At 37.3% G+C, this 15040-nt stretch overlaps 1 protein-coding gene across 3 annotated transcripts in view; it reads right to left on the bottom strand.

Moving 5' to 3' along the window:
• The window catches only part of BPGM (bisphosphoglycerate mutase), a 52846-nt gene that overhangs the window by 17002 nt on the left and 20804 nt on the right, over positions 1-15040 (bottom strand). For 2 of the 3 annotated variants that reach the window (XM_051963614.1, XM_051963615.1), the window contains exon 2: positions 10223-10883. In XM_051963614.1, coding sequence (XP_051819574.1) covers positions 10223-10823 — 601 coding nt within the window. In that variant the 5' untranslated portion in view covers positions 10824-10883. Of the gene's footprint in view, positions 1-10222; positions 10884-12048; positions 12131-15040 lie in introns of those variants that run through there. The other variant, XM_051963616.1, reaches the window with a different exon arrangement.

Genomic DNA, 15040 nt, shown 5'->3' on the forward strand with positions numbered 1-15040 from the left:
ATGAATCAATTAGGGTAATTCTGCATGTCTTCAGAGGGTAGAATGACAAATAATGGGAAGTTGTAAAGAGGCAAAATCAGTATTGCTGAACCATTCAGGAGGTAGCAGTGGGGACTGAAGGGAATAAAACAAATGTCCTAAACAATGAGAACTATCCAAAAGGGAAATGACCGACTGGAAAAGCAATGCATCCCCTGCCATTGGAGATCTTCAAACCAAAGGCAGTATAATGTGAAAGGGATTGTTATTTAGGTTTGGAATAGACTGTGAGGTGACAGTGAATAAAGGGCTGGCCCTAGAGTTAGAAGTACTCAAGTTCAATTCTGGCCTTAGATGCTTCCTAGCTGGATGATCCTGAGCATGTCACCTTACTCTGTTTCCCTCGGTTTCCTCATATGTCAGATGAACTGGAGAAGGAAATGACAAACCACTACAGTATCTTTGCCAAGAAAACCCCAAATGGGGTAATGAAGAGTCAGATCTATGGAAATAGCACCAAGTACTACCACATATCTTTAGAGGTCCCTTCCCCCTGAGATTCTGGGATATCATAAATCTGCTCTAACATGGAGCTACATTATAAAATTTAAATCTAATAATTTACGAGTTACTAACATTATACAAAAGATCCTCATGTATCAAATGTTTGATAAATCTATTTTTAAAAATATCTTTTGAGTACTAGGAGCCATTGCCAAACTGGTGAATCAAATGAAAATAATTTTGAGAGCTTTAAGTCTGGGAAGATACAATTTGTTCTTTTAAAGTCCTGAGCAATTCTTTGTTTTGAGTAGAGATAAATCTATACAGAAAAGAAAAGCCACTTACAAGCTTTATTTCCTTTTATCATCTCCTATAATTCAATAATCAGAGGCTTAGCAGAAAAAGATTGTAGAGGCACTCAACACATCTCCTAATCTGTTTAAGTACTCAGGCTTCCAGTTTCTAGATTTCTTTAAGATTTCTGGGACATTATAATGTAGGGCATTATTAGCCTTACAATTTCTTAATTTCCTTGGATTCTAGGGCATTATTATCTCATAAAAACCAAACCCAAAATGATATTAATAAAATCAGTATTATTTCATTAAGACAGTTCTGCTTTTAAGAAAACATTCTAAAAGAGTTAAAGGAATACTAGAATCAGTTTCTCTCCTCCTATCTGTAATTTCGCAGGTAGACTTTCCAACTTCAGAAGTTGCATCAAAATATTAAAGAAATGAGCAAAAACATAAAGAACATAAGATTTGAAAACAGAAAACTCTAGCTCTGCTTTTCACTAGCTATGTAATGTAATTCTTCAATTTCTTCTTCCTTATTCTGTAATATATCCCCTGATTACTTCCAGTATCCCTAGATGTTTTTATGCCCAATGGCAATGGTATATCTGACCAAAATAATGTGCTCTTGCTCCTTGGCACTATTCATGTGGCTGGGATGTTTTATTTCCAGTCTGGTAGTAGACCTGGGGCCAAGGCTCCAGGCTGGGAGTATTGATGAAGGTAAGTATGTCGTCTTTAATTGGATATCTGTGTTGCCTGGCAGGCAGTCTATCCTAAATGTCACCTTTAACCTACCCACCTGTGAACTTAGCTACTTCTGCTAACACTGCCATCTTCATAGTCCCCCACGTTTATTAAGTCTTCCTGTCCCCTCAGCCTTTGTATTCAATAAGCTGCCAAGACCTACGGCTTTACATTCATCACATTCATTACCTTAGTTATAGTTATATATATATATGTGTGTGTGTGTATGTATGTATATATGTGTGTGTGTGTGTGTGTACATATATATATATATATCCTTTACTTATACTCCCACAATCACCAATCTAGTCTGAGCCCTCATTGTCTTTGATCTTGACTTTGATAAATAACTTTATTATATTAATTGGTCTCCCTGCTTCCTTCTATAATCCATTCTCTACATATCTGCTGAAAAGTCTTTCTAAGGCATAAATCTGACCATGTCACTTGCATTAAAATAAAAGTGGCTCCCTACTGGCCCATGGATCAAATGTAAACCATTCAGGCTAGTATTTAAAAAGCCACTGAAAATATGACTTGAAATTTTCTTTCCAATATTATTTTATATTACCCTTATTTACTCTTTTTTTAGATAAAACAAATATCTATCCATTTCCTAAACAGACATTCCATCTCTCAACTCAGTACATTTTGTCAACATCATCTCCCATCTCCCACATCTAGAATGAACGTCTTCCTCAGTTCTACCTTTTAGAACCCTTATCCTTCAAGAATTAACTCAAGGATGTTCCCAATGAACTTGTCCCTGAATTTGCCAATTGTCAAGGATTTCTCCTTAAATTACACAAATTACCTCCACTAAACTTATCTGTGTGTATGTTGACTGACTCAAAGTAGTTTGAAAATAAATACTATTAAATTTTTTAATTTGTTTCCCTACCATATATTAGGTATATAAATATTTGTGGAATTGAAAGAGACAAAAGAGTCTTGATCATGGGAAAAACAGAAAGATACCAAGTACAGTGAGGTCCTAACAAATAGTGTCTGAAACAAGGCAGATTGGGACCCGTCCAGGAGTATACTGAGGTTCCTGAGATTTTGCCTGTTCCTTCTCTATTAAAGCTGTGAGTTATAGAGGAGGCTATGACCAGAAATACTCTGGGAGAAAAGTGAACTGAAACTGTATTTGAGAATGTGGCTGAGAGTGTTTGTTACTGCTTTGTTATTCATTTTGAACCCAATTAAATGGTTTTCTGTATCAATGTTGTTCTTTGTCTGAGCCTGGTAGCTATAAAAATTAATCACAAACATCTCCACAAGGCAAGCTCCTTTTAATAGGTTTCTAACATTCAATGGATTGATGAAATCTTTCACAATATTCCAAAAAATATATATCACATTTAAATAAGAAAAGAAGAACTTATTAAGCACCCACATGTGACAGGCAGGTAAGTGACTCAGTGGGTAGAGCATTGGCCTTGGAAATCAGAAGATTTATTTTCTTGAGATCAAATCTAGCCTCAGACACTTCTCAGCTGTATGATTCTAGGTAAATCACTTTACTCTACCTGCCTCAGTTTCCTCATCTATAAAATGAACTGGAGGAGAAAATGGCAAAGTACTCCAATATCTTTGCCCAGAAAACTCCAAAATGGGGTCATAGAAAATCAGACACAATTGAACAACTTGTGCCAGCACTTTGCTAAGCACTTTACAAATATGAACTTATTTGATTCTTACTACAATCTTTCAAGGTAGATGTTGTTATTACCAAACTGTACAGAGGAGGAAACTAGAAGGGTAAAAGTTAAGTGACTTGCTTAGGTCACACAATTGGTGTCTAAGGCTGCAGCTAAACTCAGATCTTCCTGCATCATCCAGGACATCTGGTACATAAGAATGTAGACAAAGGAGGTTCTTAAACTGTTTTCAATTCAGCCAACTATGATAATGGTCAAATTATTCAGGTTCTCCTTTAATTGCATTACTAATCTCCCCCACTTCCCAAGAATGTAGGGGAAGGGAATATATGTTAAGGATACCCAGATTGACCTTTAAGAGTGTGTGTAGTTCCCTGTTCTTGTGGCATATCTGGTCATAAATAATAGCTTTTAATGCTGGAAGGAACCTTAGAAATCCCAACCGATTTTTCTACCACTCTCCTCTCCCATTTTAAATATGAAGATATTGAGGTCAAAAGAAATTAAATGGTTTTTCCAAAGTCAACATAGTCATAAAATAGGAGAGCAAAAATACATACCCAGGTTCTTTGACTGAACACTCCCCCTTTTGTTTTTGCATTACACCATGCAAAGATATGATATACATGAGTGTACTTCAAGAACAAATACTGAAGGATAAAGATATGGTAGGAGGACTCAGATAATTACTAGGCTCCCATTCCTAGAATTTTAGGCTTTGTGTTAAGGAGATTAAATTCATTTCCCTCTCTCAGGAAATTCTGAGCTAGCTTACTTAGCTAGCTTCCAGGATTTGCTTTTAGTATTTCCTTTAAACTTATGGCAAAAATTATTGGTTTCTAATAGAAGAAGTGATCAAAAGCTATAAAAAGGCAGTTTTCAAAAGAAATAAAGCTTAACAACCATATGAAAGAATGCTACAAATAGTTAATATGAGAAATGCAAATTAAGACAATTTCCACCTCACATTTAAAGTGACAAAGACAACAAATAAAGGGAAAGTAAACTTTAGAGGCACTATGGGAAGAGAGAGACACATTAACACTGTCTGTGGAGCTTGGGAGAGCATCTAACCATTCTGGAAAATCACTTAAAATTATGCTAGAAAAGTCAGGCATCTCTTCAAAGATCTGCAATGAAAGAGGGTGGGCCTTGACTAGAGTTCCCCATACCAATGAAATCAAGTGTCTCCCCATCCACCAAAACCCCCCCAAAACCCAAACTTCCAAAAGTCACAGAACCATACATTCTTTCTGACATATACATTACCAGACATATATCTTCAAGTATGTCCAAAAGAAAAAGATACCACATGTTCTTAAAAAAATAATTCTAGTATTTTGCAGTAGAAAAAAGTTGCAAGAAAAGTATAAGTACCCATTGACCAAAGAAGTGCTGAGCAAACTGTAGAGTATGAAACAATAGATTGTTATGGCATAAGAAATTATGTATAAAAGAAATTAAGATAATGTTAAGAAAAATTTGGGAAGACCTTATAAAATGATACAGAACTAAGTAACCCAAAAATGTACATGATGACCACAATAATGAAACAGAAAACATTGCAAAGCTTAAGAACCTTCATCATAATGATGACTAATGATTTTGGAGAATTGACTTTGCTATATGTCTCTCTCTATCTCAGGAAACAGGTGGTATGCTACATGACCATGTGTTTCTTTCTTTTCTTTTTTTTTTTTTACTTAACTATTCTTTTTTGTTGCAAAGGAGGGTTTTTTAGGGAGTAAGATAAGAGAAGCATTAATAAGCCATTTTTTAAAAATTGACCTCTCTTCTAGAGGAAAAAATCTACCCTTTCCCATAATGTACAAAATATTTAATTTTTTTTGAAATTTGAGAAAATTCAGAAACTTAAAATCTTTTAAGTTTCCATTTTTCCAGTAAGAAATTGATTGTAATATGTGTGCACAAGTCACATATTAGCACTAGAAAGACTTAGGAACCAGCTATCTAATCCAACCCTCTTATTTTATAGATGAGGATGCTAAGACCCAGAGAAATGAAGCAATTCTGGATGTGTTGCTGAAGGTTATTTAGGACATATAAATTCAATTTCCTGCCTGGGACTAGCTCCTAATCTACTCTTTTCATTAGACTATTACTACTCTCAATTCCATCTCATACTTGTTGTCTGAACTAATATGCCAGCAGAGGGTGCTATGGATTGAGGAATACAAGCCCATAACCTTAGTGGTTGGGCCATGAGAACTGTAGCAGTTAGAATCCAAAAAGTCCTTAAGAGATATTTAATAGAGTTCACTCACTTGGCAGAAAAAAGTAATCAATCAAGATTAAGGGAAGTGATTCATCCAAGATCACTTTGGTAGTAAGTAGAAAATAAAAAATATCAACTTAGATATTTTTTTCCTTAAAGTCAGTATTATTTCTACTACCATATAAAGCCTTATTTCTTCTACAGTGTTTTAATCCTCATGCCTCTCACCTTTTTTTTCTTTCTTATTCCCTATATTGAATTTTAAAAATTAGAGATTAACCCTAGCCTGCAATATGTCAACCAAACACAACTCAACTGTTCTTTGCACAGTTACCAGCTATATCCTCACTTGCCAAATCTAATGACCCTTTCTCAATCTTGTTGGCCTCTTTCAAGTATCTGATGGTGTTGACCAGGCTCTCGAGGTTTTCTGATGCTGCCTTCTTCTGGCATTCCCTTCTACCTCTCTACTACTTCTCAATCTCCTTCGCTGATTCATATACTCCCTAATTATGGGTGTATCCCAACTCTGGCTCAAGTTCTTTTTTCCTCCACCTCAATTGACGTTCCAATTATAGAATTCATCAGGTTTCATGAGTTTGTTAAATTATCTCTATATAGATGATTCCCAAACCCCTTTCCCCCCAAGTTTCAATCCAACACTACTAACTGCCCATGGAATATGTCCCTAGGTATCTCAGACTCAGGATGTCCAAATCAGAATTCATTATCTTCCCTAAAATTCTATCCCTATTCTAAATTTTCCTGTTTTTGCTGAGAATACCATCATCCTTCCAGTCATTCAAGCTCTAATCTTCCTTGTCATCTTCAATTCCTCTGTTCTTACTCATTTAAAATATCCAATTACTTGATATCACTTTTCTATGTACAATAGTGCTCCCATATGCTCACTCCTCTCTACTCAGACAACTATCATCTTATTTCAATCCCTTATCTCTCTATGGGACTATTGTAATAAGTTCCTAATTGGTCTCCTCAAAACACTTTATAATATTCCACGTGTTCTTTTCTTATAACAAACCTAAATTCCTAAATCTCCTTCCATTAAAACGGTAACTCCTGGTCCATACATGTACACATTTTGTCTTTTAAAGGACTCTCAGAATACAACTATAACTGGAGGACAATTAAATAAACTGGCCTGTGACTAGGACCTTCAATGTCATACATAATAGAAGGAAGTTGATGGCATAAGAAGGATCTGGGAGGAGATCCATTTACAACTCTAGAATCTTGTACCCATACTTGGACTAAAGTAATCTCTGAGGAAAAGAACAAAAAATGATGTTGAACCTTAGAACAATATGTTAAATATAAGAATGTCCTTCAAAAAAAAAAAAAGGAACTATCTCTAGGGGAGGTTAAAGACTTTATTCTTTAGGGAATTCTGTGTAGAGTTGTGAGTTTCAACTGCAATCCTGAGATAGAAAAAAGTATCTCTACTACCCACCTAATACTTCCAAGACATCAGTTTCAGAATGCATTTTGCTCTTCCTTCCCCACTCTCCCCAAAGGAATTCTCAATCTTATTTGGAGTAAAAAATATTTAAAGGTACTACATATCTTCTTTCAAAATGATTTTACTGAGCACATATTAAGTGCAAAGCCCTGATCTGAGCAATGAAAATAGGGTTTTTGGTTGGGGGAAGCATTTAGGAAAAAAATGGGGTGCAGTCTGAAAATCTACTCATTGGGGGCAGCTAAGTGGTGTAGTGGATAGAGCACCAGCCCTGAAGTCAGGAGGACCCAAGTTCAAATTTGATCTTAGACACTTAACACTTCCTAGCTGTATGACCTTAAGCAAGTCACTTAACAGTGATTGCCTTAGGAAAGAAAGACTTAAAAGGCTTGTTGGAATAATACTTTTTTCTTGAAATCATGGATATGGAGATTCCATGAGATATGGAATATGTGATTACTATCGGTAAAAGATAAGGTCCTTGCCCTGACTTAAAATCTATATGAAAAGTTAAATGAAGACATGGGTAATAGGAACATAAAATCTAATTTACATCAGCTCTTATCTAGGCAGTCAAAGTCTTAAAACAAAAACTGAAAAACACCTGGTAAAAGCTTAGGCGGCAAGCTATTTTTACCATAAAAGCAAATGAGGGCTTTTTCACCAGCCAAAAACAAATGTCAATATCTTCACACTAAATCTCTTTTCTTTATGCATGGCTCTATTCCTTAGTACCTATTCTACATGGAGTAGTGTGAAGTTTCTGTTCTCCCAGCTGACAAGAGTAGCAAGAGCAACATATTTTTAAAAAGGGGGCAGCAGCTAGGTAGTGCAGTGGATAAAGCACCAAGCCTGGAGTTGAAGAACTCATCTTCCCAAGTTAAAATCTCGCCGAGACACTGTGTGACCCTAGGCAAGTCACTTAACTCTGTTGCCCTCAGTTTCCTCATCTGTTTAAATGAGCTGGAGAAGGAAACTAAGGTAGTACTTCTGCTAAGAAAATACTAAATGGACTTAAGAAGAGTCAGACAAAACTGAAAAAAAAACCCCAAACAACAGCAACAACAAAAAGGAATAGAAGTCTGGAAGTACATTATATAGTAACAACTGACAAAGGAACAATCAAAAGAACACATAAAAAGTAGCCATCACAAGATTTCAAAGTACAGTAGACTGAATCAGTATGTGAAAAAAACAAATTTAAAATGTTGACAGCCTTTGAGGCTTTCGCTGTATTGCTATAATTCAAATACTATATAGTTTATTACTTAAGCTTCCATTTGATCCAATGAACATTTACTGAGTAACTATTATAAACAATGCACTGGAGGTTATAAAGACAAAGTTGTTCCCATCCTCAACAAGTTTACATTCTATTACTGATTTCATCCATTTCACAGAAAAGCACAAACATGTGATTAATTCAGGAAGAAGAAAATACATCATCAGGAACTGGGGCTCAGATAATAACTAAGGATTTCCCAAAAGAAGTCTTCGAAGGGAGCTGGGGATTCTAAAAACTTTCAACTTTATAAACTATGGTTCAGGGTACTCATTCTGATATGTTGCTTAAGAACGAAGGGAAGCATACAAACTACAGAAAGAACTTTTAGAAATAGTGGAGATAAAGATTTTAGCTCTTAAATTTCAGCTATCTGGAAAATCTGTTTGGGCAGAGGGCCTGCCCTCTGCGACGCTAAGTAAATTTGGAGGGAAATGTCCTTTTCCTTTATTCTTCCACAGACAGAAAATTGATTGTGCTAGTCATGGAAAAGAGAAGGGTGGGGTTTGAGGATTAGTCACAGAAAAGAACTTTGAATATATTAAAACAGCATTTAAAGTTGGCACAAGCTAATCAGAACAAAGAACTCCAGAATTTGATTCGAAATCTGGTTCCAGCCTTGCCAGTTCCTAACCAAACCTCCTTACTATTCCCTGTACATAACATTCTTTCTCCAGCTTCCATCCATATCTTTGCACAGATCATTCTCATAACTGGAATTCTCTAATTCTTCATCTCCACATCTTGAAATCTTTAGACCAAATTAAGGCTCAACTCAAATCAAACAGCTATTCCAATTCCTCTAGCTGTTAGCACCCCTTTCTTTAATCCTATGAATTAGATGGCACAAGTACAGAGCACTGGGTCTGCAGTCAGGAAGACCCCAGTTCAAATAAGTCTTCAGACTCTTCTAATTTTGTGATCCTAGCCAAGTCAAATCACTTAACTTCTATTTGCCTCAGTTGCCTCAAGTATAAAATGGAGAGGATAACAGTACCTACCTCATAGAGTTGTTATGAAGAAATAATAAAATAATACTTTGAAGTACTTCTCACAGATTCTGGCACATAAAGAAATTAAGTAAATTCTTATCCATCAAATCACTGCATATTTATTTTGTACATATGTATGTATGTTTATATGTATATTATTATATTTTTGATCCTATTTATCCCCCAATACTAGGGTTCTTGATTTGAAGTCCATAGACTCCCAAGGGAATCTATGAATAGACTTGAGGAGCAATCTATAAACTCTGATAGGAGAAAAAACTGCATCTTTATTTTTATTAATCTTCAGTTTTCTTTGCTATGTATTTTTCATCCATCATTCAGAGAGGGTGCTCATTGATCTTTACTAAACTGCCAAAAAAGGTCCAGGATATAAAATAAGGTTGAGAAAATCTACATTAGTCAAATGAAAACTCTTTGAAAGCTGGCGCTATCTCATTTTTGTGTTTATATCACTAGTGTTCAACTTTTTTTTCCTTAGTCTTGTCCAACTCTTCCCAAATCTATTTGGGGTTTTCTTGGCAAAGAGACTGGAGTGATTTGCCATTTCCTTCTCCAGCTCATTTAACTACACCCAAATGTTATGTGGTATTTCCTCCACATGCATAATGAGGAAACTGAGGCACACAGTTAAGCGACTTACCCAGAGTCACAACTAGTAAGTTGTGTAAGCCAGATTTATGCTCATGAAGATGAGTCTTCCTGACTCTAGAACCCGGCACTCTATCCTAACTTCCCTGCCTAGTATGTAGTATAATAAAAGCATAGCGAGGATGGAAAAACTCAGTAACTTCATTTCCTCATTTTTTTCTTTCCCCTATATAGCTGTTGTCTGGAAAGAAACACAATACATAATCTGATTTTTAAGTTAGGATAGTTCTCAGACCTGAAATTACAAAGAGACTAAGAAGACAAAGGTATTCAAATATATCTAGCTAATGTATTAATAACTACATCCTTTCTAAACCAAGAATAGCCCATAAGCACATCATGTAAATCTCGTAAGCAACACCACATTTCATACCTTCCAGATGTTTCAGGAGGGCTCTACTACTGTTGCCATGAGCCGAGATGAGAACAGTTTTTCCACTTCTCAGTTCCGGGGCAATCCTTTCAGTCCAATAGGGAAGAAGCCTGTCCAACACTTCCTTTAGGCTTTCGGATCGGGGCAGCTGATCCACAGGCACGTCACAAACCTTATATCTCCGATCATTGTAGATTTCATGGTAATAAGGATGGGATTCATCAATGGGAGGCGGAGTTACATTATAGCTTCTTCTCCAGATTCTCACTTGTTCTTCACCATGATTTAGTGCCATTTTCTCTCTGTTAAGACCTATGAGGGCCCCGTAGTGCCTTTCATTTAGTCGCCAAGAGCTCTCCAGTGGGACCCATTCCTGACCCAACTCTTCCAATATCAGCCAAGCAGTATGGATGGACCGATTAAGGACAGAGGTAAAGACAAGATCAAACTCAAAGTGCAGGGCTTTGAGCTGCTTGCCGCAGTTTCGAGCTTCCTGAACTCCATCGCTGTTAAGTTTCTGATCCACCCAGCTGCAAAAACGATTCTCCTTATTCCAAGCTCCTTCTCCATGCCTTAACAAGACAAGTTTATACTTGGCCATCGTGATAGTGAGCTTCCCTAAAGCTCTTGAAAGGACCCACGTTTAAGGATGGCAATACATCTAGAAAGAGGAGGGGAAAAAGGCAAAATGAGTCATGCTCCTCCTTCAACACTCTCACTTGGAAGAGGTAGCAACAACAATAAGTATTTTTTTTTTTTCACTCATGGACAGCTTCCAAAGTAAATTAGCATTCCTTTGAACACATTTTCACATCATACCTATCTAGTCACTCATAGGCCAGCACACATTCTGACTATACTTTACAGATAATTAATTACAGGGAACCAAGTTGACTTAGGTGTTTTGATGGTGAGATATTATGTGTTAATTATAGGGTATCAATTAACAGAACACCTACTACACCCAAAAGGTATGTGGCGTTTCCTCCACAAGCATAAGCAATGTGTATTCACTGGGGAAGAGAGGATTGAGGATTAATTGTATCAGGGAGATAGGAACACACCTAACTCCTAACAGACAGTGCCTCGGGCTTGGAAGAAGTTCCACCTATATTTAAGTGTTTCACTTTCTCTCTAAGGGAGGAAGGAAGTGTGGGGAGAGGGGGAAGAATTATTTGTGGGTTCTGGAAAGCTTACAGTCCCTTTCTTTCCCAAAGTCTAATAATAATGGTCACCCCAGTAAAAGAACATGAGCATATCCATGTTGTATATAGAAGTCATTCTGAAATGTGGCAACTATCACTATCATTACCCATATTTATATCAATAATCAACAAGTATGTATTAAACACATAGCATGTGTGAGACTTTGTTAGATGCAAAAGACACAAGGAAAAAAAAGAAGAGGGGAGAAAATATTTTCTATTTTCTAGGGACTAACATTCTCTTTGGGGAGACAATATGTACAAATAGAAACAAATGTGATAGTTTTGAAAGGGAAGGAAATATCATTACTTAATTTTTTTTAAAGTACTTTCTTTATAACATAAAGTAGGTAATACAACCCACATTTTACATTTGAAGAAACTGAGGGTCCGAGGGGAAGTGGCCTCTCGGGAGTTTCAGAACACCATATTTAAACGTAACTCCCCAGATTTCAAGTCCAGCACTATTCTATCATGCTGCCCCTTTTCATCATCCAAAAAGGAAAACCAAATGCTACAGCTATCCCAAATAGTTCCCCAAGCAAGGCCCCAAGGAGCTCAGTGTACAACTGACAGACATGAAAAATACACGAAAGATGAGCTCAAAATGCTGACACTCACCTGGACAGTCAGAGGCATTTAACTTGCAGCAGGTCTCCCTCCTGCTTTAAAGGGAAGCCTCTGGCAGGGGGAAAAAAAAAAAATGTGGGCACTAAAACAAGTTATCCAGTGCAGCTGGGTAAAGCTGCCTGGAGGAGCAGATAAAAAAAAAAAATCCATCAAGGTCTGAACTGGGTCAAAGACGGAAGACATAGATAACACAGGACCTTTACACATACACCCTAGCCACACCCTTCAAAGGGTATCTAGTCCAATGATGAAATTAAGTTAGTCTTGCAACCAGTTACAAGTCACAAATATGTGCTATCAACCCAAATGACTGCTTAACCTTATGTCCTCTGAAGGGAACAGTTCCCTCTCCCCCAAATAGGGGAATTCTTCTAAGGTGTAAAGTGAGGAAGTTATAGTAAATAATCTCTGGGCGGGAGTTCTTAACTTGTGTCAACAACACTTTTGTCCCTCGGCTAAAACCTAGGATCGAATAAGGTTTTTAAATGCACACATAAGATTAACAAAGGAATTTTAAATAATAACACAGTCATCAAGTACTGGGTGGCTCAGTGGAGAGAGAACCGGTCTGAAGTTAGTCATCTTCCTGAGTTCAAATCCAACCTCCGACACCTACCAGCTGGGTGGGCCTGTGCAAGTCACTTAACTATCTCAGCCTCAGTTTCCTTATTTGTAAAAAGGAAATAAAGAAGGAAATGGCAAACCACTCCAGTATCGCCAACAAGAAAACTCCAGGGGTCAGGGAGAGTCAGAAAAGACTGAAAAACAACTGAACAATAACAAAGCTAAACTTATTTTTAAAACCAGGTGAATAGGCTCTAGATTTTGTTGTTTTGGGGTTCCTTCTAGCTGTTGATGGTGCTTAGCTGTACATCCTATTCATCTCATCTTTCTTCTATAAAGTACTATAACCTAGCCACATGGCTGCCATTTGACCCTACCAATTAGGGGGATATCTGTAACGGCACAGTGTGCTCCAGTATTTGGGGAAAAAACACAAAGAGATCATTAAGATATAGTCCCAGCCCTAGCTAAATCCTATCTATCCCAGCAAGTCATATATTTACATGCATGAGCCCCCATGCTCTCTCAGCATATTTGCAATGTGGGGAGTAAAGATTACGAGAAACTCTGCTATTTTTAGCAAATCATTAATCTTCAAGATTCTTTCCCTGTTTACCAAAAGACCATGATTCACCCAGAAATACATCGTCATCAGTAGCAAGGTTAAGACTCTAGACTCAACATTTCTATCTCTTAGAAGCGTCTAGAGCTACTGGTAAATGCCTTTTAAAAGGAGCCTGAGGGTTTGTGACAAACAAAGGAGGGGAGAAGATCTGGAAGCCATTAAGAGGAGGTAGCGTCAACATGTAAGCTTTCTCTTTCCCGGCAAGTTAGGGGTTTCAGCCTTTCTTTGGAAAAAGAGCTAGGCTGCAGGGACTTAGAGCTAAGGCAGCTCAAGTCTCATTACTCAGTTAGAAAAATCACTGGGGTGGGGGGTGCAGAAAGAGAACCCAAGCTCCTGGCCTAGGAGGTGAGGAAGAAGGCTGAGATGAGAGAAAAAGTTAAAGGCAATCAGCCAACAATAATTGTGTGTGTTTGTGTATCTGCAACATGTTTCACAGGGCTTGGTAAACTGAAGCAGCTATCTTTAAAGTAGAATTTTATATACATACACAAACATAAATATATTACATACATCTGTATAAACATGCACAAGCATGTATACACGTTACATACACTTGTGTGCCTGCATGTCTGTGTATTTATGCATATCTGTGTGCACACATGTGCTTATTTATATGAGTTTATGTGCATGTAGGTGGGAGGAAATACTGGAATACTTCTTTCTATATTCAAAATAACAAATGAACAGAGGAAGGGCTGAGGGGATGATTACACGAGAAGAAATAGTAAATACACAAGTACTAGGGGAAAAAAAACACATTGATTCCTGAATCACGATATGACCTTGGTCAAGTCAAATAATTTCTCTGGGCCTAAACTTCCTCCTCTCTGAAACAGAAGGGTTAGGCTAGATTTTTGTGGGGGACTCTTCTAGTTTAAAACCTATCATTCTAGTATAAATATATATAAACATGTCGGTTTACATTACATTGATGCCTCCTCAGGAGGTGATTGTAAAGTCTCAGAAGTAATGCCAACAGATCAATCCAGTTGCACTCAGCTGAAAAAGTAAAGGGTAAGTGTCTGTTGCTGGATATTACAACCAAGTGGCTTCAGATTTTTTTTTGGGTAGGTGTGGGGGGAAGGAGAGACAGCAATTATGAGACCACCTAAATTGTAATGGTCTTACAATGTATGTAAGTGCAAGAAAATATAGAAAAAACTAAATTACAGATCACTGACATGCATAAAATGACGTACGTGTGTGTGTGTATGCGTATGTGTATGTGTATGTAAGTACAAAACCCAGTAAAGCACCAGACTAGGAACTGGGCTTTTCTCCCCTATGAGAGCTTTACTTTAAAAGATTCAGTTTCCTTTTGAGCTCTGTATCCCCTTCCTCCTGCTCCTCCCCCTGGTTTTGTTTAGCACAGTGCCCTAAAATACTCAATGTTTAGTGAACTCAATTTCTGTCCCAGTTCTCCCAAATGACTCCTCTCGTTTTCCTATTACTGCAAAAGCTTGCAAAAGAAACAGGGAGGTTATGATGCTATGAAGCGTAAGAGGCTCGTTTTGCAGCATAAAGAGGAAGAGGGCAAGTTTCACAAAACGTTTCTAAGTCTCTATCTCTAGGATAGTATCACAGAGTTAGGAGGGCCCCCGAGGAGTGATGTACTCCAATTCCCACATTTGATAGATGAGGAAAATGAGATCCCAAGAGGTGAAATCAAACATCTTAGATCTCAAAGTATTTAATGAACATTAATACTATGCACAGTATCATACACATGCTTTGAAAGAAAGAAACCCCATGGTTGAAAACCAAATGCCTAAGGGGACAAGGGAGCCAGTTCTG

The sequence above is a fragment of the Antechinus flavipes genome, chromosome 5, assembly GCF_016432865.1.
Source record: "Antechinus flavipes isolate AdamAnt ecotype Samford, QLD, Australia chromosome 5, AdamAnt_v2, whole genome shotgun sequence".
Classification (NCBI taxonomy): Eukaryota; Metazoa; Chordata; class Mammalia; order Dasyuromorphia; family Dasyuridae; genus Antechinus; species Antechinus flavipes.